This window comes from Balaenoptera ricei, chromosome X, assembly GCF_028023285.1.
Source record: "Balaenoptera ricei isolate mBalRic1 chromosome X, mBalRic1.hap2, whole genome shotgun sequence".
NCBI classification, from domain to species: Eukaryota; Metazoa; Chordata; class Mammalia; order Artiodactyla; family Balaenopteridae; genus Balaenoptera; species Balaenoptera ricei.
Genome location: NC_082660.1, coordinates 96610964 through 96638228, shown reverse-complemented (window position 1 = coordinate 96638228; position 27265 = coordinate 96610964). Strand labels below are relative to the sequence as shown.

At 43.6% G+C, this 27265-nt stretch overlaps 2 protein-coding genes across 3 annotated transcripts in view; one reads left to right on the top strand and one right to left on the bottom strand.

Annotated features, from left to right (window-relative positions):
- The window catches only part of MORC4 (MORC family CW-type zinc finger 4), a 50423-nt gene extending 37129 nt beyond the window's left edge, over nucleotides 1-13294 (top strand). Inside the window, exons 15-17 of one of the 2 annotated variants that reach the window (XM_059910094.1) lie at nucleotides 10815-11508; nucleotides 11814-12059; nucleotides 12425-13294. In XM_059910094.1, coding sequence (XP_059766077.1) covers nucleotides 10815-11508; nucleotides 11814-12059; nucleotides 12425-12505 — 1021 coding nt within the window. In that variant the 3' untranslated portion in view covers nucleotides 12506-13294. Of the gene's footprint in view, nucleotides 1-10814; nucleotides 11509-11813; nucleotides 12098-12424 lie in introns of both variants that reach the window. The other variant, XM_059910093.1, reaches the window with a different exon arrangement.
- Nucleotides 13295-24043: 10749 nt separating this feature from the next.
- On the bottom strand, nucleotides 24044-26860 carry CLDN2 (claudin 2). The gene has a single exon (XM_059910203.1). The coding sequence runs from the start codon at nucleotides 26717-26719 to the stop codon at nucleotides 26027-26029; it is 693 nt and encodes a 230-aa protein (XP_059766186.1). The 5' UTR covers nucleotides 26720-26860; the 3' UTR covers nucleotides 24044-26026.
- Nucleotides 26861-27265: the final 405 nt, after the last annotated feature.

The following is a 27265-nucleotide window of genomic DNA, read 5'->3' as shown; positions in this document are numbered from 1 at the left end:
ATAATGTTTTTGTTTTTCCTAAGGCCTGGCATGGAATTCAGAAGGAGAAACACCATTTTGGGTTGATAGAATTGTATGTTGCATGTATCCCCCATTTTTCAGCATTATAACTGTCATGTCAAGTCTGTCGATCTTTTTTTTTTTTTTTACTTTTTTGAGGTGATCATCTGACAAATGCTTTTTTATGGATTATATATTCACATTATGTTGGGAATTGTGTAAGTGAAATAACAGACATGAAAACTCTTTGAAAAGCATAATGTACTATACAAATGTAAGGTAACATTACATAGATAAGCATTGTTTCTTTCCTTAAGTTTAGGAATATTGAAATCCTGTGCAGCCCCATAGGTCTAGCACATGTTGGCCACATATAAAAATAAGTATTAGAAGTTTGTGCCATTAGGTAAGCCTTCTAGTTCATTGTTTCCTAGGGTAAATTTTTAGTATAAGTTTAGTCTTGGGATTTACTTGTTCATCTTCTAGCACCTTATCAATATTATTTTGTTAGTCTTTACAACAGAAATTTTCTTAAATATCGGGAATATTTGAAGCACTAAAAGGTATGACTGCCCCTGTGCTGCCATGAGACTGGAACTCAGGACTGCTATTTATGACTTGCTTTCTCCTCGTCACTGTGCTTCTCACTTCGGGCAGGGCCAAGCCATAGGGAAGGTACAGAGTTGTTCTCTAACAGTAGAAACTTCTATAGTCCTCAATAATATGACTGTTAAATAGTAGGTTGTGAAGTTTTCATTAACCCTTTTCAGTTTGGATATTTTCTTAACATACTGTAGGAAAAAAGCAATGGAATATATAATAGGGTAAAAATAATTCCTGCCCCCGCCCCTGCCAATGTTACTGATTCCTTTCCTTCTTTCTTGCTTCTGAGGTGGGTCTTTTCAGCTTCTTACCTAGAAAAACATCTCTTTATGTGTGCACGTCCCCTCTTCAGTGATTCTTCCACAATTAAGCCCTGTAGATACTGAAAGAACCCCATGTCACCCCGAGCATGAACAAAAAGTCTCAAGAAGAAGTAAACTGTTAGGAGAAAAACTAGTAGAACTCTGAAGGAATTAAGTGAGAATCTGTATGAAAGCATCAAGAATAGTGCCTTGGAAGAGAGTAGGTACTCAGTAACTAATGGTTGAATCGAGTCATATTGAAGGAGCTATTTCTGAGATAGAACCATGCAGCAAGGGAGTAAGAAATATAGCCTAGTCGGTCTCAGGGATTTGAGTCTAATTCTACTGTTTCCATCCACAGTTTTCCAACTCCCCTTTTCAGTTGGGAGGGGTGTACAGTAAAGTGCTGTGTTTTTTCGAAGCACATTGTTACCTCTCTACCTCGATCTCCTTGAGATGGTCATGTATCAGAATTGCCACTGGAGTATCAGGGTGTCATTGCTCTTGAAGGCTGTCCTTTCCCTTCTGTGACCACTTTTCCTTTCTCTTCAGTGTTTCTTTTGGTACTGTCTAGTGAATTTTGGTAACCTGGAGGAGATAACAAATGCTAACCTATGTATGTGTGTATTTTATGAGTGCAGTATGGCAGTACATCCATTGGGTGGCATACTTCATCAGTCTTAATTAGGATTTCTATATGGGTCTTTATAGAACTGCTGTATCCAGAGTTGGGTTTTGGCTCTGGAGGACAGGCAAAGTACTTTGACTATTTACGTGTAATTTTAATTCAAGAATAGTGTTCTTTCAAGAGATATGTGATAATCGATGATGCTAATGTCATATGTTTTATGTAAGGTCAGTAAATGATATGTCCTTTCAAGCTACACATATAGGGGGATTCAAATTTTATAGAGGAAAATTAAGGTGCCCAAGAGTTTAATACAATATACAAGGTTTTCTGTTAAAACCATGTTAAGGGAATAATAAGTTTAGTCAAGGGTTGCAAAAGTCTCCTTCGTTATCGAAACCTGAAGCTGATAAGGGTCCTTGGGTCATGTAGTACAGCTCTTTAACTCTAGATAAAATAAAGCCTACACTATCCAAGTGTGTTTTAAAAATTTCTAGTGGAGTAGGTTATAAGACCTAGAAGGTGTTCCAGAGGTGTCATTGGAAACAGCTCTGTGAGTCTCACGAATCTAGCAAGGGGAGGGGAAGACCTGCAATAAAGAGTAAGTTTAGCTAGTATGTAAGCAAGCATAACCTTTGAGGGGAAGACAGCTTATATCTGTTAAAGGAAATAGTCCCCTTTCTGTTTGTTCATTCTTCATACATTTGAGTGCTTACTATATGAAAGCAGTGTTCTAAGGCAGTGATGGAATCAAAGATGAAGGAGCTTATGGTACTCAGAGTTATATATGTAAACATCCCTGGTACATGCTAGGTTTCATATGAGTGATATAAACTAAGGTCTAAAGTAGCCATAAGCATACAGACAAAGGTGAGAATTAGTGGCTGGAATTTATTTAGATATTTAGAGAACCTTTGAGTAAGCTATATGTCAAAGGCTAATTATTTCATGTTTTAAAAGGATAACCAAAAAAAATCCAAATTACATCGTAATGGTGGAAGGAGAGGAGGAAGACATTCTAATATAGTTAAAGGAATATTTGAAACAACAAACATGAGGTAGAAATAGAAAAAGAGTTTTGCAAATGAATAAGATTGATTCAAGAGCCAGTATTAACATTTTAAAATATGATCTTTGAGAAGGACTTCCAGAATGGCAAAATGAGTAGTGTGATGAACTCTTTCACCAACAAGTACCCACTTAACTGGAAAAAGTTATTAAACAAAACAAAGCAATCATTCCTAGTTCCTAGAAATTGTCCTAGGGGCATACAGCAAGTACAGAAACATTCATTCAAGAAAATCTATTAAATCTCAGAAAGAACAGCAAGAGTCTTTGGCATTCACCTGCTCTCATCCCCCTCCAAGCTATGTAACTACTCAAGAAGCTGTAATCCAGGTAGGTGTGGTCAAGAAGTTGGGGGCTCCCTCTCTTCCTAGCTCCTAGTCTAGAGCTATGGTTTCACCTGGGAGGTTAGGCCTCTGACATTTCTCATATCCCCCAGGTCTGTCTTGTGGGAGCTCTATTCCAAGCAGACTCAGGAGGACTGGGTCTCTCTTCCCCCACCCAGCCCCCACTCAAAGGGTGGAAGCACTCGCCTAGGGACAGCATGCTGACAATCCTGCACTCCTATTGCTCCAGCCCTAGCTTACTTATAGGGCAGAGGTTCATGCCAGAAGGAGCAAGCCAAAAACCATCCCAGCACCCATTTGTAAAGAAAAGGTTTCCCTCTTAGAGAGTGGACCACTCAATGTCCCTGCCATTGGCTCTTGCACAGTGTCACAGAGGTTCTGCTTAGGGAGAACTGACCTTGTGTGGAACAGATCATGAAGAATTCCATTCCTAAGGGCATTGTCACAAACAATGGAAATCTTAGTGGCGAACAATTAAGAGGGCACTCATAGCTCCTTGATGCAAGTTACAACAAGCAAAATGGCTGCATAATCATAAGTTTGGTAACAGAGAGAACCAAGCAAAAAGATAGCCAAGAAGAGCACTCCTGGGATCATAGTCAACCCTGGCGTTTAGGAAGGCTGTGCATAAGCACAAGACCGCACTCATTCAGGACACAAGGTGGACTTGAATGCAGTCCCCAAGCTTCACACAGATCAAACAACAGAGAGCAGGAGCCTCACTGGTACTAGGGACTTAAGCACAGCCTCTAATCAACCACTGGATGAACAGTAAGCTACTCTGACCCAGGGGTCAGAGGTGATTGGAGAGGGAAAATCCAAGCTACTGCTACCTGGCTGAATGTGGGGTAGAAACATGAATTCCTTGAACTGTGATAGCAGCCTCCAAGCCACACATATATCCAGTGGTAAAGGGTAAAAATCTAACTGGCTAAGAGGGCTTAATTATAACCTTTGGCCTATGTTGACTCAGGGTAACTCCTAGATTGCCAGGTAAAAGATAAAAATCAAGAATAAATCTGAGCAGAATACTCAGCATACTACAGGGGAAACAAATTTCATGGAGTCACTTCAGCCAAGTCACTAAAAAAACAACCCAGCAAACAATGGCAACAACCACTCAGGGAAGTGGGAGTTGCTATACTGTTATTATCTAAAATATCAATTGTCAACAAAAAATTATGAGACATGCAAAGAAACAGGAAAGTGTGACCTGTACATAGGGGTAGGGGGAAAGCAGGTAATAGAAACTGCTCCTAAAGAGACCCAGATGTTGGATTTAGCCAACAAAGACTTCAAAGCAGCCATTATGAATATGTTCAGAGAACTAAAGGAGACCATGTTTCATCAAGTGCAGAATATTAATAAAGGGACAGAATTTATTTTTTGAAAGAACCAAATGGAAATTCTTGAGGTGAAACGTGCAATAACTAATGTGAACATTTCACTAAAGGGACTCAGCAGCACATTAGGGTTGGCAGGAGAATCAGCAAACTTGAAGATACAGCAATTATAGATTATGCTATCTGAAGAATAGGGAGAAAAAAGAATGAAGAAAAATGAAAAGAGCCTCAGAAAAATGTAGGACATCATTAAGTACACCAACATATGCAAATTAGGAGTACAAGAAGAAGAGGAGAGGGAGGAAAAGAGGTATAAAAAATATTCAAAGAAATAATGGCTGAAAACTTTCCAAATTTGATGAAAAACATTAATTTACACATCCAAGAAGCTCAAGTAACTCAAAATAGGATAAATGCGAAGAGATTTACAGCTATGCAGTGAAAATATTGAAAGCCAAAGGCAAAGAGAATATCTTGAAAGCAGGAAGAGAAAAATATTCATCATGTAAAAGAGAACCCCAGTAAGATTAACATCTGGCTTCTCATCAGAAACAATGGAAACCAGGAGGCAGTGGGATAACATATTCATAGTACTTCAAGAAAGACTTTTAACCAGGAATCATAAATCCAGTAAAACTATTTTTAGAAAATGAAGGTGAAATAAGTACATTCTTATGTAAACAAAAGCTGATGGAATGTGTTTCTAGCAAAGCTGCATACAAGAAATACTAAAAAGAGTTCTTCACCTTGAAAGCAAGTGACACCAAATAGTAATTCAAATTTGCATGAAAAAACAGAGTACTGGCAGTGGTAACTGTAATTAATTATAAAAGACAATACAGTGGCATATTTCTTCCTCTTTCTATTCTTAACTGATTTAAAGAATAATTGCATAAACAATTATATATATATATATATATTTAATTATACATATATATGTGTATATATTTGTATATAATTTTATATATGAATATAATTTTATTGTTGGGCTTGTCTATAGATGTAAAATATTTGCCGATAACAGCATAAAAGAAGTGGGTGGGAGCAAAGCTGTATTAGAGTAAGGAAATAACACCAGATGGTAACTCAGATCCACAGTAAGAAGTGAAGAAAATTAAAAATGGAAAAAGAAGGTTGATTTAACAAACTCTATAAATATTATAAATATGTCCTTGCTCCACTTTCTTCTCTTAGCTTCCTCAAAAGGCATAACATTACATAAAGTAATAATTGTAGTAATGTATTGTTAGATTCATAAATGTTAAACTAGAAAATATGCACATAACATGAAAAGAGGAAAAGTAGAGGAAGAAAGAAACAAAGAAGGCATGACACATACAGAAAACAGAAAGCTAAATAGTGGACGTCAATTCTGACATAACAGTAATAACATTAAATGTGACCAGATTAAACAATCCAATCAAAAGATGGAGATTATCCAATTGGATTTTTTTAACATATACAAATATAATATCTATATACTTTATATTCAGAGATACAAATAGGTTGAAAATAAAAGGTTGAAAAAAGACGTACCATGTAAATAGCAACCATAAGAGAGCTAGAGTGGCTATACTAATATCACAAAGAATAATAGACTTTAAACAGAAAATGTTACTAGATATAAAGAGGGACATTTCATATTGATAAAGTCCATTAGGAAGATATAAAAATTATACCCATATATGGACCTAACAACAGAACCCCCAAAATGCATGAAGCAAAAGCAGACAGAATTGAAGGGAGAAACAGATAATTTAACAATAATAGTTGGAAACTTTAATATCCCACTTTCACCATAATTCGAAAAGAGACATGTACCACAATGTTCATTGCAGCACTATTTACAATAGCCAGGACATGGAAGCAACCTAAGTGTCCATCGACAGATGAATGGATAAAGAAGATGCGGCACATATATACAATGGAATATTACTCAGCCATAAAAAGAAATGAAATTGAGCTATTTGTAGTGATGTGGATGGACCTAGAGTCTGTCATACAGAGTGAAGTAAGTCAGAAGGAGAAAAACAAATACCATATGCTAACACATATGTATGGAATCTAAAAAAAAAAAAAGGTTCTGATGAACTGAGGGGTGGGACAGGAATAAAGATGCAGATGTAGAGAATGGACTTGAGGACACGGGGAAAGGGGAAGGGGAAGCTGGGACGAAGTGAGAGTAGCATTGACATATATACACTACCAAATGTAAAATAGATAGCTAGTGGGAAGCAGCTGCATAGCACAGGGAGATCAGCTCAGTGCTTTGTGACCACCTTAGAGGGGTGGGATAGGGAGGGTGGGAGGGAGATGCAAGGAGGAGATATGGGGATATATGTATATGTATAGCTGATTCACTTTGTTATACAGCATAAACTAACACACCATTGTAAAGCAATTATACTCCAATAAAGATGTAAAAAAAAATATCTCACTTTCAGTAATGGGTAGAAGATCAACAAGGAAGTAAAACAGTTGAAGAATGCTATAAACCAACTGGACCTGACAGTTATGTGCAGAACACTTCACCCCCAAACAGCATAATACATATTCTTCTCAAGTGCATATGGAATATTCTCCAGGATAGACCATATGTTAGACCATAAAACAAGACTCAACAAATTTAAAAGGATTGACATCATACAAAGGATGTTCTCCAACCACAGTGGAATTAAATTAGAAATCAACAACAGAAGGAAATTTGGGAAATTCACAAATATGTAGAAATTAAATAACACTCCAAAATAACAAATGAGTAAAAGAAGAAGTCACAAGGGAAATTAGAAAATATCTTAAGATGAAAATGAAAATAAAATATACAAAAAATTATGGATTGAAGCTAATGAGGTATTCAGAGGGAAAATTATATTTGTAAATGCTTATATTAAAGCTGCAGAAATATCTCAAATTGGTAACAAACTTCCACCTTAAGAAACTACAAAAATGAGAGCAAGCTAAACCCAAATCAAGGAGAAAGAAGGAAATAAAGATCAGAATGGAAATGAAATAGAGAATAGAAAAACAATAGGGAAAATCAGTGAAACCAAAAGTTGGCTCTTTGAAAGGAACAACAAAAATTAAAACAATTAATAAAATAATTCTATTTATAGTAGGTTCAAAAATAGAATCTTTGGGAACAAATTTAACAGAAATTAAAGCTAGACTTGTATACTGAAAACTACAAAATATTGTTAAACGAGATTAAAGAAGACCTAAACAAATGGAAAGACATTTCATGTTTGTGTATCAGCAGATTTAATGTTGTTAAGATGGCAGTACTCCCCAAATTGAGTACTCAATGCAATCCCTATCAAAATATCAGCTGACTTCTCTGCAGACAGCCAATGGAGGAATATGACTGAAAGAAAAAAGAAAATGAGAAGAAACTATGTAGTTGGAAAATAATTCCTGCTATGTAAACCCTAAATTAATCTCTACTGAATCAGTGAATACAGGTCTGGAATAAGATTTGATCCCTAGAGGGAAGAACCAGGAGTATTTACAGAACCAGTAAGTAAAATCCACACATTGTCTTTCATTAACATAATAGTTCCTTTTTTGATTGCCTCTTATTTGCAAAATTTTGTTCCCTCATCTCCATGTAGCAAGTTAGTTAAACTACCTTCTGTTAAGGAGTTTATACTTTAGTGGGAAACCTGCAATACACACACACACACACACACACACACACACACAGTAGAAAGTAATATATATTATATAGAGAGTGCTAAAGTGCTATAGGAATTCAGAAGTGGCATTTGAACTGGACTTAAGACCTGCAGTGTTGAGGAGGAGAAGTGTATTCCGATCAAAAGAAGCAGCCTGAGAATTTGTGGGGCATTCTGTTTGGCTGGTATCTTTGAAGGGAAGTAGTGAGAAATAAAGCTAGGGCCAAATTATATCCCAGCTCTGCCACTCACTAGCTACTTGACCTTCGGAATGTTATTTAATCTCTCTAGGCCTGAGCATCCTCTTTTTAAAATGAAGATTAAAATACCTCCTCCCTCAGGGTTATTGGGAGAATTGGGTGAGACCATACACATTAAGAGCTGTCTGGCACAGAGTAAGTGCTCAGTAAATGGTTCCTGTGTTTTGGAAGGGAAAAGCTTGAATACCAAGCTAAGACATCTGAACCTTTATGTTGTGGGGAACAATAACTAAAGATTGCAAATAGGGAGGTGACATAATCAGAGCAATGCCTTAGGAAGATTAACTTGGCAGTGGGTGATCTGGAGGTGTGACAAGGGGAGACTGGAGGAGGCCATTGCAAGAGTCCAGGAGAGGTAATGAGAACTTGAACTTGGGTATTGATAGTGGTAGAACTATATAAAATTACTGAGAGTTTGGTGGTGTCATAACACAAATAGGAAACGTGGGAGAGGGAGCAGGTTTGAAGGTGAAGGTGAAAGGTCAGTTTTATACATACCGAGTGAGATACCAGTGAGACCTCCAGAAAGAAATGTGTAACAGGCAGTTTGAAATTCAGTACTGGAGATCAAGGCTGGGAAAATGACTTGGAAGATATCTTCCAGAAGTTAGAGCCAAAAGATTGTATGAGATTACCAAAGAAAAGAAATGTAGGGGGACTTCCCTGGTGGTCCAGCGGTTAAGACTCCACGCTCCCAATGCAGGGGGCCCGGGTTCGATCCCTGGTCAGGGAACTAGATCCCACATGCATGCCGCAACTACAAGTTCGCATGCCACAACGAAGACCCGGCACAGCCAAATGAATGAATGATTAAATAATTAAATAGTTAAATAATTAAATAAATAAAAAGAAAAGAAATGCAGGGAGAGAAGAGAGGATAATTAAAGACAGAATCCTTAGAGGTGGGAAAATGAAGAGAAGGCAGATAATTTGACTTTAATTGCCTTTCATAAAACTTTGTTGTTGCTATCTAGTATCATGTACCCTTCCTTTATACCTGCAAACTGCTTGTTTTACTATCATCCTCATCACCACCGCTAAATGGACCGCCTAGAGTGGCCCTACGCATGTTTAAAGATGGATACATTCGTTCTTACATAGCCCCTAAGTCCTTTTGCTTTCCCCCTAAGGCCGACACAACAAGATCTATTAAGATGACAGACCAGTTTTATTTCTGGATGAACACTAGTTTTGAAGAACGTTCAGGGCATTCTAAGAAGCTAAGGTTTGAGATGTCTTAACAGATGTTCTCAGAAATTGCAGAGAAATACAAGCAGCCTTGAGATATGGTGGCCAGTAACATGCCTGGCTCTTTCTCATTGGAAAAAAAAATTTTTTAATTAATTAATTTATTTATTTTTGGCTGTGTTGGGTCTTTGTTGCTGCGCGCGGGCTTTCTCTAGTCGCGGCGAGCGGAGGCTACTCTTCATTGTGGTGCGCAGGCTTCTCATTGCGGTGGCTTCTCGTTGCGGAACACGGGCTCTAGGCGCGCGGGCTTCAGTAGTTGTGGCACGCGGGCTCAGTAGTTGTGGCACGCGGGCTCTAGAGCGCAGGCTCAGTAGCTGTGGCGCATGGGCTTAGTTGCTCCGTGGCATGTGGGATCTTCCCAGACCAGGGCTCGAACCCGTGTCCCCTGCATTGGCAGGCGGATTCTTAACCACTGCACCACCAGGGAAGCCCTCTCACTGAGAATTTGAAAGTTAATTTTCACCTTGAAATTTCTTGGTTTTCTGGAGAGAGAGCACAAGAGTTATAAGGATAAAAATGGGGGTCCCATGGTGCTGCATGATATAAACTTGCATATGGATTTCGTTGGCATCAGTTTTCTTGTTAGTTCCTTCAACCGTTAGTATATATAGCAGCCACAAATGGAAGGTGATTTGAGGTCACTGTCCTTTCCTGAAGAACTGAGGGAGTGCCTGTTTGCCCTGACAAAGGGGAATTCTTTTGCCCTAAGTGGGGAATGACTTGAATTGGCCAATTCAGTTTCTTTGTTTCTGACTAGGGCCCTGTGTTTTAATTAACTTTTACAAGTGGATAATGGGCAATAGCCACAATCCAGTTGGCTGGCAAAGGCATTGTGTGTTGTTCCATAGCAGTATAAAAAATGTGCATAAGTCATTGATACTGGAAGGTTTTTGTGACACTTTAAAGTTAACGAGCTGGCTCGGTCTCCTCCGCTTACTCCACTAGGCTTTTTATGACCTTTTTTTCCATTCTCGTGTTAGGGGATTTTGAATGTGTATTTTTTTGTTTTTCTTCCTTTACTTGCCTTTCGGAAGCTTCTAAGTCAGGTTAGCTTCAATCCTATTTTCAGAAATCTTACCAAGGTCAGCCTGGTGCTGTTATATCCAGATGCTGACTCTTCATACCTTCCGATTTACTCTCTCTCTTAAGACACATTGCTGTCTCAGCAAATTGCATAAGTGAAGGGTTTGGGGTTTGGGGGTAAAGATGTATTCCTAATCTGAAATGATCTGTGAATGACAGCTAGAGTCGGTTTTAATATGGGAAATTTGAAGAGGGGCTCCGCAGGATAAGAATATACTTAGCTTGTATTGTGACAGCTTAAAATTTAATTTTCTCTTCTTGCAGTAAGTACAAATGGATCCTAGGTGAGGAACCTGTGGAGAAACGAAGAAGGCTCCAGAATGAGATGACAACACCTCCTCTAGATTATTCCATGCCTGGCCCTTACAGGAGGGTAGAGGCAGCAGTTGCCTACCCCGAAGGGGAGAACAGCCATGATAAATCGAGTTCTGAGAGAAGCACACCACCATACCTTTCCCCAGAGTACCCAGAAGCAATCAAGAATACCAGTCAGAGTAGGGAGGTCTCAGTTCTGTATGCAGGGGCCCAAGACCAACACCAGGGCTCCCTGCTCCCTGAAGAATTAGAAGATCAGATGCCAAGGTTGGTGGCAGAAGAATCTAACAGAGGCAGCACACACCTAAACAAGGAGGAAGTAAGCAAGGGACCTTTTGTAGCTGTTGTCGGTGTTGCAAAAGGTGTTAGAGATTCAGGAGCTCCCATTCAGCTGATCCCTTTTAACAGAGAGGAGCTTGCTGAGAGGAGGAAAGCAGTTGAATCCTGGAACCCGGTGCCTTACTCTTCTGTGGCCTCTGCTGCAACTCCTGCTGCAGCTGTTGTGGAGAAAGGAAGAGGCTCTGAGGAGAGTGGAGGTCGTCATACACCAAAGATGAAGAACCAAAGAGAGCTAGAAGAACTGAAGAGAACCACGGAAAAGTTGGAACGTGTTTTGGCAGAAAGGAATATGTTCCAGCAAAAGGTTAGAGTAACACCTTACCACTAGGAATGAGAGGCCATTGTAACCAAGGAACCAGAGAGATGGAACGCCAATGATCTCATGTTCTGTGGCCTTTAAACAGAATAAGCCATTGAATGATCCTGTGGTATATCTCAGATTGAGTGAACCCTAATGGGCTTCCCTCCTATATTTGGGGTTTGAAAAGGTCCATAAGTAGAATATGTTTAGAGAAATCACAGGGTGAATATATTCAGGAAAATTTGGGGCGCTCTCTTTAGCTTTCAGTAGTATGTGGGGTCATTGAAATTCTGTTTCTTGGACTGCAGGTGGAGGAGCTGCAACAGGAGAGGAATCACTGGCATTCTGAATTCAAGAAAGTCCAACATGAATTGGTGACCTATAGTACCCAGGAGACGGAAGGCTTGTACTGGAGCAAGAAACACATGGGCTATCGCCAAGCTGAGTTCCAGATTCTGAAAGCTGAGCTGGAAAGAACCAAAGAGGAAAAGCAGGAACTAAAAGAGAAACTGAAGGAGACAGAGACACACCTGGAAGTGCTGCAGAAGGCTCAGGTCTCCTACCGGACCCCAGAGGGAGATGACCTAGAAAGGTTAATTACTAGGGTTTAGTAATCAGCTTGTGAGTGCTAATGGGAAGCCTCCCTTAGGACCCCTCCCCCCCCCCACCCCCATTACTGGTCATAGATAAGGGAAGAAGCCTTAATTAATTCCTAGGCCACCAAGGATTGAGCAATTGCTTCTTAGAGAGCTGCAGCCAACCTCCCGGTGCTTGGTGGCATTGTGCTTTCTTCTTTCTTTCTAGCTAATGGAAACGTAATTGTTGAGAAATGTAGGCCCGTTTTGAAGGAGCTTCATTTTGTTCTGTTGGCTAACGACTTCATGTCATCTCTTCTCCTGTCCCTCACTCCATCATACAGGGCTTTGGCAAAGCTTACGCGGCTGCGTATCCACGTCAGCTATCTCCTTACCTCTGTCCTCCCTCACTTGGAGCTTCGTGAGATCGGGTTTGACTCAGAACAAGTGGATGGGATCCTGTATACGGTGCTGGAGGCAAATCACATACTGGATTGAGCACCAGATACTCTATATCCCCTTCTCTACCCTCTTCTTTCCTCCCTCCCTCTGAACACCTCTCTCTCTCTGTCTCTCTCTCTCTCAGTCTCTCTCTCACCCTTTTGCCTTACGTGGAGAATCTTTGAGTAAATCCTGGCTCTTAATCAGTCTGCTTCTTATTCAGTCTTGGTGTGGAGAAAGAGGCTAGTTAAATAGGCTTTCAAGAGTTCCAGGAATGGAAAAGCAGTAGTCACCAAACCAGGTGACCGGAAAGCTTTAACTTTCATGACTCAGATACTTGGCCTATTTCATATCCTTTCTGAAATGATTTGTATTCATTTAGGTTAAATCAGTCAGCAAATATTGGGTCCAATGTACCAGGTGTTTGGGGACAAGTGAAGAAGTATAACTCATGGTTTCAGCCGTCAAGGATCTAACAATCTAGCTGGAAACACAAGACACACACCAGGTTAACTGACTTGTACAGTGAGTGGTACAAACATGATAGAGAAGTTCTGGGGGAGGAAGGTCAAGGAAGGCACCACATCAGTAATGGGAGCTAAACTAAGGTTTGTTTAAAGAATGGGCATAACAACACAGTTAACAACGGTTGTTCTTTACATGGTAGGACTATGGTTGATATTTTTTTCTTCTTCCTATCTTCCTGCCTTTCCAAATTTTCTATAATAAACCTGTTATTCTTCTTACATTGGAAAAATAAATCATTTTTTTAAAAAATGAGTAGGCTTGGATTTAGATATCAAATGAAAGACTGTGTGAAAATATAAGGTAATTTTTGTATTTATAATTTATGTTGTATTTAGCATTACCTCTGGAAGAATAACATGAAAGAAAGCATGGAAAAAGCTGGAATGTAAAAAATGTGTCTGGTAGGAGTGATGGGTTAATGTAAAGGGAACTAAGGTTAAATCATGACCCACCTACCCACCCCCCTCTGTGGTATTTGCATTTTAATAAGGAATTCTTGAAAAAGAAATCTTCAAGGCTCAAATTTTTAAAATGTGTATCAGCACAACTGTGGGATTTAAGTTAGTGGGGGGGGAGGTATTTTAGAGCAGCGAGATCTATTTGATATCCCTCAGAATACACCTCCTACCTCCTCTTCAGGCTAGTGCTGAGTGAGGGTAGATCTCACATTATCAGAAATAGTAAAACTTACACTCTTTTAAAAGTAGCCATTTTATTTATTCATTTCTTTATTGTATTTATATAGTGCATACTCTCCGGAGAGTTCAAGGTACTCTTCGAAAGACTTCGACCAATGAACACATAAAAATATACCATCAGTGAAAAATAGGAAGTAATGGAGAAAAAGGAGGTGGGATCAAGCAGTCGCAAAAGGATTAGCTAGTCCGGAGGGATGTTTTGGGTGGTCATTTTATTTCTCCTCTGCAGAGTTACTTCAGAAGACTCTCCCAAACTTACTTGAACTTTTTAAAAAGGAGGCCCATCATAGATATTCCAGTGGGACTGCAAGGGAGTAGGGGGAGGCTTAGAGCCACGCTTCACCAGTAGAATGAGTGCTGAGAGATAGCCCCGCCCCCTTCCCTCGCCTCACTGCTGGCTCTTGCCTGCCATGTGTTGAACTCTCATGTCGGACAGAGCATGATATGGAAGGCCCTGGTTGTCTAAATATAAGTTTACTGAGAAGGCGGGTAGCACATTCAGCCATTCTCTCAGGGATACTTGTTCTCCAGATGAGGGCTTTGAAACGGTGGGACTTTGCACAGATAGGGACAATGTGGAGGGGAGGGTGGTGCAGGGGGAAATTCAGAGCATTGGAGAGTCAGCCTGAGAGAGATGATGTGGGCGGGGCTGGTGCCGGGTCAGCGGTGGAGCAGAGTAGGAAGGAGGTCAGGCAGTTGGGCTTTAAAATGAACAAAGGGGAAACAGTTTAACTCAACTCCACTTGTGCTTACTCGCAGCCCATTTCCTAGTCTGTGGCCTCAACCCCAAAATGCTCCTTCCAGCGAGAGTTACCTGTGCGAGTTCATTCCCGGCAGTACCAGAGCTGCCTCTCTGTTACCTGTTTACAATGAAACCTTACCAGCGTGAGGTCCCTTTAAGCAAAGTTAAATGCAGCAGTGGAGCGATTGAAAAGTGTCACCCAGCCTTAGCAGAGGTTATGACCTAGCGTGGAGGCAAAAGAAAAAAGAAGTGGGCGCCTCGTCCTGGCTATCCTGTTAGGTTAACATAATCATAATTCTCCTTCAGTTTTTCATTTCCACAGTCAACATTTAGGTCCTTACTACCTCATGCCTTCCTAATTGACAGATTCTTAGCTGGCCTCCCTTGTCTCCAATTCTCGTTCATTCAGTCTACTCTACTCGCTGTCACTCAATTGCTTTTAATGACCTCATCAAGTCAGGCCTCTGCTCAACGACTTGCGAGCGCTTTCAGTTGCCCGCCGAGTGCGGTACCAATTCCCATCTGGCTTCAACCCTGCTCTCTAGACTCTTCCAACATTCCAAACGCGAACCGTGTTCCATCCGAACTCAACTAGTTTTCAGTTTCTGAACCTGCCTTGAGATTGTCTCCTTTTCCGTCTTTGCCGTGTTCCATCCCCTTTGCCTGGAATATTTTCCTTCATTATCCTTCCTTTGGCTCTAAAATCACCTTTTTTCCTGAAAATTCCTCCGATTAACCTAGCCAGGTACGACATTTTCTTTGAACATGCAAGTTTTGTGTCACTTAGGCTCTTATCACGAGTGTCCTTATCCTGTGTTCCCCATTAGAAAGCCCCACGTTCAAATAAATTCAACTGCCTACTTGATATTTACACTTCTAGGTCTCACAGACATTTCAAATAAAACATGTTAAAAATAAACAGTGACACACACACCCTGGAACTGTTCCTTCCCCCAATTTTACTCATTTTAGAAAATGGCACCTCCACCCACCCAGTTGCTTAAGCTGGAAACCTGGAAGCCATCCTTAATTTTCCTCCTCTAGTCCCACACATCCAGTCTGTCAGAAAGTCGGTCAATTCTGTCTTCAAAGTGTGTCTTGACTCCGCTCATTTTTACCACCATCTACCTTAGTCCACACTACCATCATCTCCCATAGATAATTGCAACTCCTAACTGGTTCCTTGCTTCCACTCTTGTTCCCACAATTGTCTTATCACTACAGCCAGAGTGATTTTTTTTTAAGAAGTACAAATCAGAGCATGTGACTCCCTGCTTAACGCCCTTCCATTACTTCTCATTGCACTTAGAATAAAATCCACACTCCTTACTATGTCCTACAAGAGCCCTGCCTGCTTCTTCTACTTAGTCTCCTGCAACTCTTCTTCATATCTCACTTTTCCCCTTGCTCACTGTGCTTTTCCCACAGAAATAGTTCAGGCTCTTACTTAAATAGAGCCTTTCCCCATACTGTTTCCTCTCTTGGAATGCTGTGTCTCCAGTCTTGGCATGGTGGACTCTTCCTCATCCTTCAGGCCTTAGCGTGTCAACTTTCTCAGACAGGCCTTCCCCAGCAGCCATTTTTCTCTATCTACCCAATTCTATCACTTTTTCCTGTTTTGTGGAATCCATAGCACTTCTCACAATTTGCAGTCACATATTTGGCCGTTTAATTTCATGTATTCAACAGATATTTATTGGGTACCTACTGTGTGCTGTGTGATATACAGTGGAGAACACAACACGCAGTTTCTGCCTTCCCTCACTTCCATGAGGGGAAGGGCCACGCCTGTTTTTGCCAATCACTGTACCCCAGAGCTTATCATGGTACCTGGTATACAGTAGATGATCAATGGTTGTTACTGAACGAGTTAATGATGGAAACTGTGTTTTGTTCATATCTGCATCTCCCTCAAGAGCCTGAAACAGTGCCTCGTTTGTAGAAGGGGTTGGATAAATACAGTATGAGTGAGGTAGATAACAATCCTGGGCATTAAATTCTGAAAATGAAAGCCGGAGACAATAAGTGCTACAGGTTATGGGAGGCCTAATGTTTCTCTTTAGCTGATCTTTGATTTGGATAATTAGGCTATCAAGGAGAAAGGGAATATGGGTGTCCTTTACCACAAATATTTGAATATTATCACAAGGAGGCTCCCTAGATTTCAATTTTGACATACTGAAAATTACAGAATGTAATCAGAAGAAGTTTATAGAGACCAGATCTTGAGAATGAGAACTCAAAGGGAAAAAAATTCTGAGGAATCTTCTGCTCATTTTCCCAAGAGCAGTGATGATAGTTTATTTCAAGGGAAGAAAGAGGAGCTATCCTCTTTCAAAGGACAGACAGAACACACCTCAAGGAAATACAGTCATACCTCGTTACCTCGTTTTATTGCGCTTTGCAGATGTTGCGATTTTTTTTTTTCTTACAAATTGAAGGTTTGTGGCAACCCTGTGTGGAGCAAGTCTATCAGTGTCATTTTTCCAACAGGATTTGCTCACATCATGTCTCTGTGTCACATTTTGGTAGTTCTCATGACATTTCAAACTTTTTCACTATTATTGTATTTGTTACGGTGATCTGTGATCAACAATCTTTGCTGTTCCTCACTGAAGGCTAAGATGATGGTTAGCATTTCTTATCAATAAAGTATTTTTAATTAAGGTATGTACATTGTTTTGTTAGACATAATGCTATTGCACACTTAATAGACTACAGTATAGTGGAAACATAAGTCTATATGCCCTGGGAAACCAAAAATTCCTGTGACTCTCTTTATTGAGATATTTACTTTATTGCGGTGATCTGGAATTGAACCTGAACTATCCATGAGGTATACCTGTAAGTTCCCCACACAAGTTAGCAAATCAGTACAAGTACAGTCAACCCACCAAATCTGTGAGTTCTGCATCCACGAATTCAACCAACCATAGATTAAAAATAGATTTTTAAAAAAATCCAGAAATTTCCAACAAGCAAAACTTCATTTTGCCTCATTCAGGCAACTGTTTACATAGCATTTACATTGAATTAGGTATTGTAAACTGGAGATGATTTAAAGTATACGGGAGGATGTGTATAGATTTTATGCAAATTGAACACCATTTTATCTAAGGGACTTGAGCATCCTTGGATTTTGGTGTCCGATGGGGATCCTGGAACCCATCCACCACAGATACAAAGGGACAACTGTATGTACATGCTTGTTGGATGAACACATGGGCACCTACCAGAGGACTAGTTCAGAGACTTTGAGGCCCCAGGGGACAGGAAGATTCGCTTGCCCAAGTTCAGAGACTGCAAATAATCTGGGGTAACAATTTAGAGAGAGGGGCTTAATTGGCAGGCTCTCAGTTCCCAAGAGTAATCTCCAGATAGAACATGTTTCAGAGTTCTGTACTATGCATTAAAACCTCTTTCTGTAGTACTGTGTTAGGAGTCAAGCACTGGGGTATGCTCAGGAAAGCTAGGGGTGAGCTCAAGCTAAGTCAAGTGTAATTTCCCCAAAAGAATAACTTGTGCTTGGTGACAAGGACATCCTTAACTCATAAATTATCTTAGGCAGAGAAGAAATTCAGGAACCATACTTTCTGATTCCAAAGTCAGGGCACGTGGTTGGATAATAAACTACACAACTGGAAAGAATTGACTTAGATACTCTTGGGTATGTTAAAGCTTTAGTCATTAAGTGAGACATAAAGAGCATTCATTTTCTAATGGAAAGTAAAATCTGCAAGAGAAATGTGTTTTGTTACTTGCCTCTATATCTAAACCCAAAGTTTTGATGTGAATCTCCAGAAATCCCCAACCCACTTTTAGATAGTAGTTCAAATGTTTGGGTGCCACATTCCATACATTTGCCCGTTGAGTCCTCAGGGACAGGCAAGATGACTTTAGGCAGAGGCTCAGGAAGGTGTTCACAAAGGCTTGATCTTCCAGATGGGCTATGGAAACCTGTAAGGATTGGAAAGGTGGAGGTGTGTGGGGAGGGTTTTCCAGGTGTAGGGAATAGTATAAGTAAAGTCACGAGACTGGGTGTGGGGTGAATAAGGGAACGCCCAAGAAGGTTTGAGGAATAGTGAATTATTCGATTTGGAGCATAAGGAACAGAATGGACCAAGGGCTTGGAATGCCAGCAAGAGCGGGGCTGCTCTAAATCTGTTTAACAATGGAGCCTGCGTAGGATATGAATTAGGAAAGTGGCTAATGAAATCTCCCCACTTGTTGCTGAGTTTGGGAAATTAAGCCTAGTTTGCAGTTCCCCTGGACTAAGCTTTTCTCTAACGGTGGGACGTGATGGGTTATGATTCTGTTCCACCTCAGATTTTTACAAATCTGGATGAAGGTCAAAGAGCCATCACCACCTCTTTCCTCTCCAACTTCTCAAGTCTATTTTGCCCCTGGCTTCTGTTAATGGAATCTGATGAGTAGAAGCCTATTCAAAATCTTCAAGGTATTCACTCAGACTTTGGGGAAGAATCTTAAGAAGTTTTGTCCTGGGAAGGAATATCCCCTTGCTAATGCAGATTCTGATCTGTGGTAGAAAATATACTTTGCCTCCTTTCCCCAAAGACACACACATTTTAGTGTGACTTTGGCACGACTTTTTAGGTCACCTATGCTTAGAATACAGTTAACCATTTGTTGAGGACCTACTATATGCCATGACCACACTGAGAGGCAGGTATAATCCCCATTTTACAGATGAGGAAACTAAAGCGTAAAGAATTGAAGTGACTCTCCGAAGACTACACAGCTAGAGTGTGTGGCTAACGAGCCTCCAGGCTCTTTTCCCACTACACCATACTATCTTGAAAACGATCAGTCTCGTCTTCTACCTCTTGATAAGAAAATGCTACAGCCAGCCCACACTAATAGGAATTTACAAGGAAGAAAATTCCACAATCCCACACAATGTTTAACTGCCCTCATGATCAGGAAATCGTTCACTCTGTAACGAATATCCCTCTAAACAACGTGGAAATTCATTTCCTCTTGACTGGGTTTTCACTCAGGGCTGTCACTTGGCAGCTTTCCTGATATCAAAACAGCCACCGAGATCCTATTCTTACACTCCAGGAGGTCTTGGACTTGTTGGCCTCTGCCTTTGAGTGTTCTCACTGGCTCCTTTGCACCACCCCCTCAGACAGTGCTGAGTTGGGCAAATCTCTTCGGGAGTGAGAAAGTGACCCTTGAGAACATATTGGTTTATTATTACACATGGAAGAGTAAAATTAACCACACGAGGTGCCTCTGGAATTGCCAAGGGGAAGATGGCACCACCTTTCTCATCTTGTCTGCCTTTCTCTTGAGTCCTACCTCATCTCCATTCTTAAAGCTGTTGAACCATTTAGTTGAAGGGTGTGTGTGTTACTCAGAGAAGTCCCCTGGTCCCCCAAATTCCAGTGTCCGTAGTCTGTGAATTAGTGTTCTATTTTTTTTTTTTAAACTCATTAGACTCATCTTCTCACTCTGGCTCCTTCAAGGGCTAAACTGAGAAACTAGTGCAAATTCTGGCGTTAATGGTCAATCTGTGGCTGAATGTATGTTTCTTCCCAGAAAATATACTTGCTTTTTAATCAGGGCGTTCAGTGCCTTTAAAACCAAGGGAGCAGGGTCTTCACAATGTCATCAGATACCCTTTGTGGGGCTGCCGATCCGTCTTCTTGCATCCAGTTGGGTAATTCCAGAGACAAATTCAAGTCAAGAGCATCTTCTCTTTGTACTTTTGGTGTGACTGGCCTTTCTCCTGAGCAACGCAAACAGAACTTTGTCAAATATCACAGACTCTGAAGGTGCTATTGGAGAAAAGGAATTAACCACTGAAACGCTGGGTTGCCTGCCACACTACTCACACTCATTTGGCATCTAGTTTCACATCCCGTTACACTCCCTAATATCTGTTTGAAAGCACGTGAGTTTTCTCAGTGTTTTCTCCACGAGGCCATGTCTGCGAAGAGAAACTTCTTCAAAGACCTCCTGGGAAGTGACTTGTGAAGCGGTGAGAGGGCGCTCTTCTGGAGGAATGGGACGTCCAGGATGACAGACAAGCAGCACCTGATGATTTGCCCTTTTGTATGGTGACTTCCTGCTTCATCAAACCCTAAGAGACTCCTGCTTGTCTTGTGGAGAAGTGAGGCCTAGAGCAGGGAACTGTAGGCAAGTTTTAACTAGGAAACCCTGAGCTGCAATTCTCAGGAAGGTAGTAGGTTGTGTCAGGTGACAGCTTCTGTATTGCTGTGCCTGATAACAGCCTGTTAATATTTTATCAGTGATCACATCACAGCATGTGGGGAGCCATCACTTAGGGCCAAAGAGAGAGATGATAACCTGCTGGACTTCCTGTTCGAGGTCTCCCCCGCCTCCTTCCCGTTGAGATAACATAACTTCTCATCAAAGCTGGGAGCCGCTCGCCCAGGCAGCGAGACCAGGCTAGGCGAAGGCCAGGCCTCAGCCAGTTGAGGAGGAGCCCATGGGCTTCCCAGCCCGGGGCCTCCATGTCCCGGAGTGGGCAGCTGCAGGCACGAAAGAATACCCCGTCCGCGAGCCTAGGGCTGAGTGGGAGAGAACAGTTGACCCTGCGAGGCCTCATTTGGCTTCCTTTAGCACTGGGCCCCTCCTCTCTCCTCTCTCCCTTCTCCCACGTCTGTGTTTGTCCTCTGGTCCAGAGCCAAAAGGCCTCAGGTTACCTGGGTGGGCACAGCCCCAGTGTCACTCTTGCCGTTAGAGCCACTTAGGGTGTCCCGTGAGGGAAAACTCAAGGAGCTCCTACGTTCGCTGTGCAGTGCAGCCCTGTTTCCACCTTAGCACTGCCCTCTCCCCTATTTCTCTGTTTCCCATGGTCCTTCAGCTGGAGGAAGCAGTTTCTTTTGATCGTCCTTCCCCCAGAAGCTCAAGCAGTGCCAGACCCTCATTTGCTATGGGCTGGGATTTGAAGGGATTCACAAACCGTTTTTAACCAGCCCCTGACGCACCCCATCTTACGGCACTTTTTCCTTATCTCTCACAGGACAGACCATATCGCGCCTGGTACCACAGGTAGGTGTGCATGTCTTATGTCTCCCTTAGATCAACTGCCACCTCCTACGAGGCACAGATTTTACCTTGTTCACCCTTGTCACCCTCAAAGCCTTCAGCACATTGCCTGCCACCAGATGAGAGCGCAGTTAGTGTGGGCCGGCTGGTAGCTCGCCGGCTAGAGAGCTGGCCGAATGTTTGACTGGCTGAATGCAGGTCTCGCAGAAAGCTGGAGTTTGTCTTTCCACCAAGAAGCCAGTTTCGGCCTCCTCCTCCCCTATTAATGATCACATAGCAGTGGGTCACTAGGGCCCCCAGGGGGAGAGAATATGAGTCACGCCATTATCAGAGGAATGAGGGAGGGCAGAAACATCTCTCCTTGTGCAAGGGTCAGAACCATGAGGCCAGGGAATAAACATAATGGCCTACACTATCCCCTGGGTCTGTGGCTAATCTAAATTACTTTATGATGGAAGGCGATGGGGTGAACTGAAAGCTCTTCAACTTGGACCCTGACTCTGGGAAACTATCTAGAGCGAGGCTTTTCTTGCTCAACCAGCCAAAGAGAACAGTTGATCTTTATCAGGTCTGCCTTAGTTTTTCTAGTTGAGGATGAACTTCTAACTCCTTCCCTAGAATCCTCCCAGATTAAAAGGAAGGAGGACCTCTCAGCCAGCCTCAACCTAAGAGGAAGGGAAACTCTGTGCCCTATTTTCCTCAAAAGCCCCTACACTGCGGTGACAGACAGGGGCAGGAGGGCAGCAGGAATCTGAAGAGCAACGGGCCCTCTTACACCTTCTGAGACAAAATCCCAGACCCGTGTTGCTGTGCGAAGAGTTTCCAAGCTTATGTTCAGACTCTGACACTCTGTGGCTTCAGGAAATTTACTCACCTGTCCGGACCTCCGTTTTATCTCCTGTAAAAGACCTGCTTCACTGGGGGTATTTGGAGGATGCAGTGAAATCGTGGATCTGAACGCGCTTTGGCTGCCAGGTGGTGGGTCATCAGAGCCCATATCAGACTGCTGCCCACTCAGCACAGCAGAGTCAGGAAGGCAAATCCATTTTCCAGCCTCCGCGGCCCCCAGTCAAGGACTCCAGGTTTCCTGGTACCAGAGCAGAGGCATGACCTCTTATTAAACTTCTGACCAAAGAGCCCTTTCTCTCCACCCTCACTGCTACCTGCCACTATTCCCTCTAAATGGGCTTGGATGCTGCAGTCCTAGCGTCTGCAACAAAAAAGGCCCACCTCAGGAATGCAAGCATAGTGCCTCTTATAACAGGTTCCTGTGCGTTGAGGCCCGCTAGGTCTGGGGACGGGGGAAGCTGAGACTTCTAGGGCTTCATTCTTGTCAGTGTAGCCACAGTTAACATGTTTAAGAATCAAGCTTGGTTAATTCCCAGTGAGGTTAGAACAGGGCCAAATCACTGGCCTCCCAAACTCCTACACCTCCAGAGGTAGAGGAATTGGAGCTAAGGTGTCATGTCTTATTCAAATGTAAGCTTGGCATCCCTGGGATGGGACAGCTAGCTGGGCCCAGGCTGGCCCAGTGGCCAGCGCAGCAGGAGGGGCAGTTCCAAGTGGTTCACTCGGTGAATTGGGCCTGTTCTCCCAGATTCCCCTCACGGGAGACCAGGAGAGCATATGTGTCCCCGATGTTACCTTGCTGGCCACACACATTGTTTTCCTCAGACAACTTGGGACCTCTGGCAGACTCTTCGTTTTGGCTGTGAATACTGTTGGATCGGCAATGTCCTGTTTTGGGAGTCAGGAGACTGGGGCACTAACACCAGCGGTGTGGCCCTGGGAAAATCTCTTTACTGATGTGGGCCTTAGTTTCCCCATCCGCCAAATGAAGATTTTCTGATCTATTTCACCTTCCTCATAATGGTGGCTCAGAGGTGAACGGAATAAACACATAGCCATTTAACAAATAAATGAAACAACTGTTGTGAGACGGGAGGATCCCTGGATGTTATGAAAAGGTTAATGTTTCCCTGGGGAGAGGGAGGGTGTCCTGCTTTCTTTCTTTTTATTTTTTTTTAATTCTAATTTTAATTTTAATTTTTTTAAATTTACTTATTTTTGGCTGCGCTGGGTCTTTGTTGCTGCGCTTGGGCTTTCTCTAGTTGTGGCGAACGGGGGCTACTCTTCGTTGCAGTGCGCAGGCTTCTCATTGCGGTGGCTTCTCTTGTTGTGGAGCACGGGCTCTAGGCACACGGGCTTCGGTAATTGTGGCTCGCGGGCTCTAGAGCTCAGGCTCAGTAGTTGTGGCACACGGGCTTAGTCGCTCCGCGCATGTGGGATCTTCCCGGACCAGGGATCGAACCCGTGTCCCCTGCATTGGCAGGCGGATTCTTATCCACTGCGCCACCTGGGAAGCCCCGTGTCCTCCTTTCTTAACGTCTCCAGTAAAGTCTGAATTTTCTATCCACCCAGTGGGGAGAAAGGCCAATTTCCATTCTACCCTCCCCTTCACCCAATTCCCTCAGTCACACCTGCCCTGTCTGAATTAATTTGTATTAATAAAACAGTTACTCAATCAACAAGTGTTTATTGATCACCTACTGTGTACCCAGCACTCTTACAGATAGTCTGGGAAATATAGACAAGTCTAAGATATGGCCCCTACCCTCCAAGAGTTTACAATGTACTTGTGAAATCAGTTACATGCACATGGAAAGATAAGTATCCATCAAAAATTGTGAATGATAAGCATCAAAGAGTGATTTTTACACTGAGGGTTGGAGGACGGAGGGGTAGGATAGGGACGGAGTGGTCAGAGGAGGCTCAGTGAAGGAGGTGGTGCCGAGCAACTTCTCCAAGCATGAGGAAGACTTGGCTAAGGGGAGAGGGCCTTCCCGCTTAGGGGAGGAACTTAAATATAGGCAAGAAGGTAGAACTGTGAAAGGCATGTCACAGACAGTCACTGGGCCCCTCCTGCTGGCACTGAGGTTTGGGGAGGTGTACTGGAGTTTGTCAGAAGCTGGTCATGCTCAAACTTTCCGTTTGTTCGTGACTCCCACCCCGACCCGCCCCCCAGGGGAAATGGGGCATTTTTAGACCTTGGAGCTGGAACCGGCTGCCTGGGTATCATTCTCGACTCTTCCATCTCAACTGAAATCCCAGGCAGCAGCTCAGCTATCACTCAGATGAGGGCCACGGCACCTTGGGCGTGATTATTCCATGCTGGAGCCCTTGGATGCCTTCTAGCAGCTCTACCATATCTGGTAAAGGATGGTGGAGAGAATATGAAGGTGGCTGACAGGGGGCCCAGCTGGGGCTGTGGTCTTTCAGAGGCTCTGCAGTGCTCTGTGGGCAGACCCCGGGGGCCTGATCTCAGCCTTTGGGCTGATTCTCCGTTAGGCCTGAAGACTCTCTGGGGGCTGCCTCTCTGGCCCAATAGAAATACCCACTGAGGTTCCCACACATGTCCACCCAGCTTCTTAGATACCCAAGTTCTTATTCTCTCTCGGGCAGCATCAAGGAGTGGTGCCTTCCTGAGTCCCCAGCTGCTCCCATGCTGTCATCCCCCAGCCAAGGGCCATCTCTACAAAAACCAGTATCCCGTTCCTAAAGAAACCACTGTGTAGGCCCTTTAGTCTCGTTGTTAGCCAGGTCAAAGGGAGGCAGGGGCTTCAGTGAACGTTGGAGCTGGAGCTTCTGAGGGAGTTCCTCAGTAGAGTCAGAGCCTGCTGCCGCCTTGAGCGTTCCACCACAGTTTCTTGCCTTGTGCTTTCCTCTAGCCGGGGGCTAGAGCCCTGGGCCATGATTCTGCTCTTTTTTTTTGGTCCTCGGCTTCTTATCCGAGGCTGTCCTCGCCCTCTCATCCTACACCCAGTTGCTACACCCTCTCCCTCTCATTCTACACCCAGCTGCTCTCTGTTCCCTCCGTACTGTGGGATGGCTTTATTTCAGTTCATACACCAACCAGTCTAGACACTGTGGAGTCATAACAAGAGTGGGATGGAGGAGGCTCCAGGGCCCATTACTGGCCAATCAGTTTCTTTGCAGGGAGGCTTGAGAAGGAGGTTAGCGCCATGCCCACGGAAGCCGCCACTTCTTCCCACCCACCCCCATCCCCCAGCAATGAGCTAAGAGCCAACCTCAGCAAGAGGAAGGGTCTTTGATCACAGAGAGGGTCAGTCAGTGGCATGTGATTCGTGGGTTTGGGGATGGATTCCCAGGTAAAGCAGAAGGTAAAGGGGAGACTCTGGGGCCTGGCCTCGGTGGGGAGGGGAGTGGAGTTGAGGGTTGGGAACTCAGGGTGGGAGATGGGGAGCCAAGATGAAGGAAACAGAAAGTCTGGCTTGACAAGCATCTTGACAGTTCAGCCTGCACGCTGTCACACCAGCTCCCGTTCCTGCCTTTGCTCGATCCAGTGGCCAAAGTCAGTCTATCCTCAGCAGCACCTTCTGACACGATCCAGTGGCAACGTCCCTCACCTGTGGCCCTGGGGGAGGCTGTCTACTGGTTTTCACAGACCCAGCCACCCCCGAGCTCTGGCCCCTGGTCCTTCACACATACCCTGTCAGGCTGTAGGAGTTAAACTCACTCTTGCCTTTGGGTGGTTGACCAGGCCTTGGAGAGCTCCTAGTGGCCAGGGGCTGGGCCTGGTAGGCATCGTAGTAGTTGGACCGATTTCCCTGGGGCGAGCAGGAAAAGCAGAGGATGATTCCAGCTACCAGGGAGAACAGGGAGGAAATAATGCCCAAGTAAAGAGCCTCTCCGATCTCAAATTTCATGCTGTCAGGCACCAGTGGGGAGTAGAAGTCCCGCAAGATCCCGTGAAGATTCCAGGCAACAGGGATGAAGCCCAGGAGGCCTCCAAGGATGAAGAAGACTCCGCCCACCACCGCCACTCTGTCTTTGGCTCGGGACTCTTGGCAGAAGACTGTGCATCTCATGCCCACCACAGAGACAATGCAGGCCAAGGAGGAGATTGCACTGGATGTCACCATCATGGCCTGGGCAGCCTGGATGTCAGCAGGCAGGCCCAGCATGGTGCTGTAGATGTCACACTGGGTGATGCCTGTGCTCTGTGTGGCACACTCCATCCAGAGGCCCTTGGAGAAGCCGACTGCGGTCACGATGCTGGCACCGACGTAAGAGCTTGTTCGCCAGCTGGGGAGCAGCATGGCAACCAGGGTGCCCAACAGCCCCAGCAGGCCCAGGATGTAGCCCACAAGTTGGAGGCCAAGAGAGGCCATGGCAGACCTCTCAGTAGATGCGTCTTCAGGGGCCTGCTCCCTTGTCTTCTGGCTGTAGCTCTTGCTCCTTAGATCCCGGCCTCTAATCCCTCATTTCAGAGTGTCTGTGCCAGGCCGACTTCTCTCCTCCTTACAAGTGTCTGTGGGTGGCCACGAGCAGGCTCAAGAAGGCATCTAGAAGACCTAAAAAAATCCATAAACCAGATTAAATATTGACCAGAAGCTTATGAGAAACCAGAAAATGCTGGATGCCTTTTGACCTTTGTTATCTTTAGAAATAACACATGAGAAAGAAAAAAAAAAACTTTGAAAATGGAGCCAAAATGTCATCGGCTCCTGCGTAGGTACATGCTTTAGATTGGCAGCCGGACAAAGCCAGGGGCCAGACAGGTGGCTGCTTTCCGAGAAGGTGGTGATGCCATTGTCGGTTGTGGTGACTGTGTTAACTCCAGGTCAGGCTGTAGGCTGGTTCCGTCTCCAAGGCCTGCTGTTTAACGCATTACCTGGCAACAGTGCCACAGGGCCCCTCAACTGCACACCGGTGCC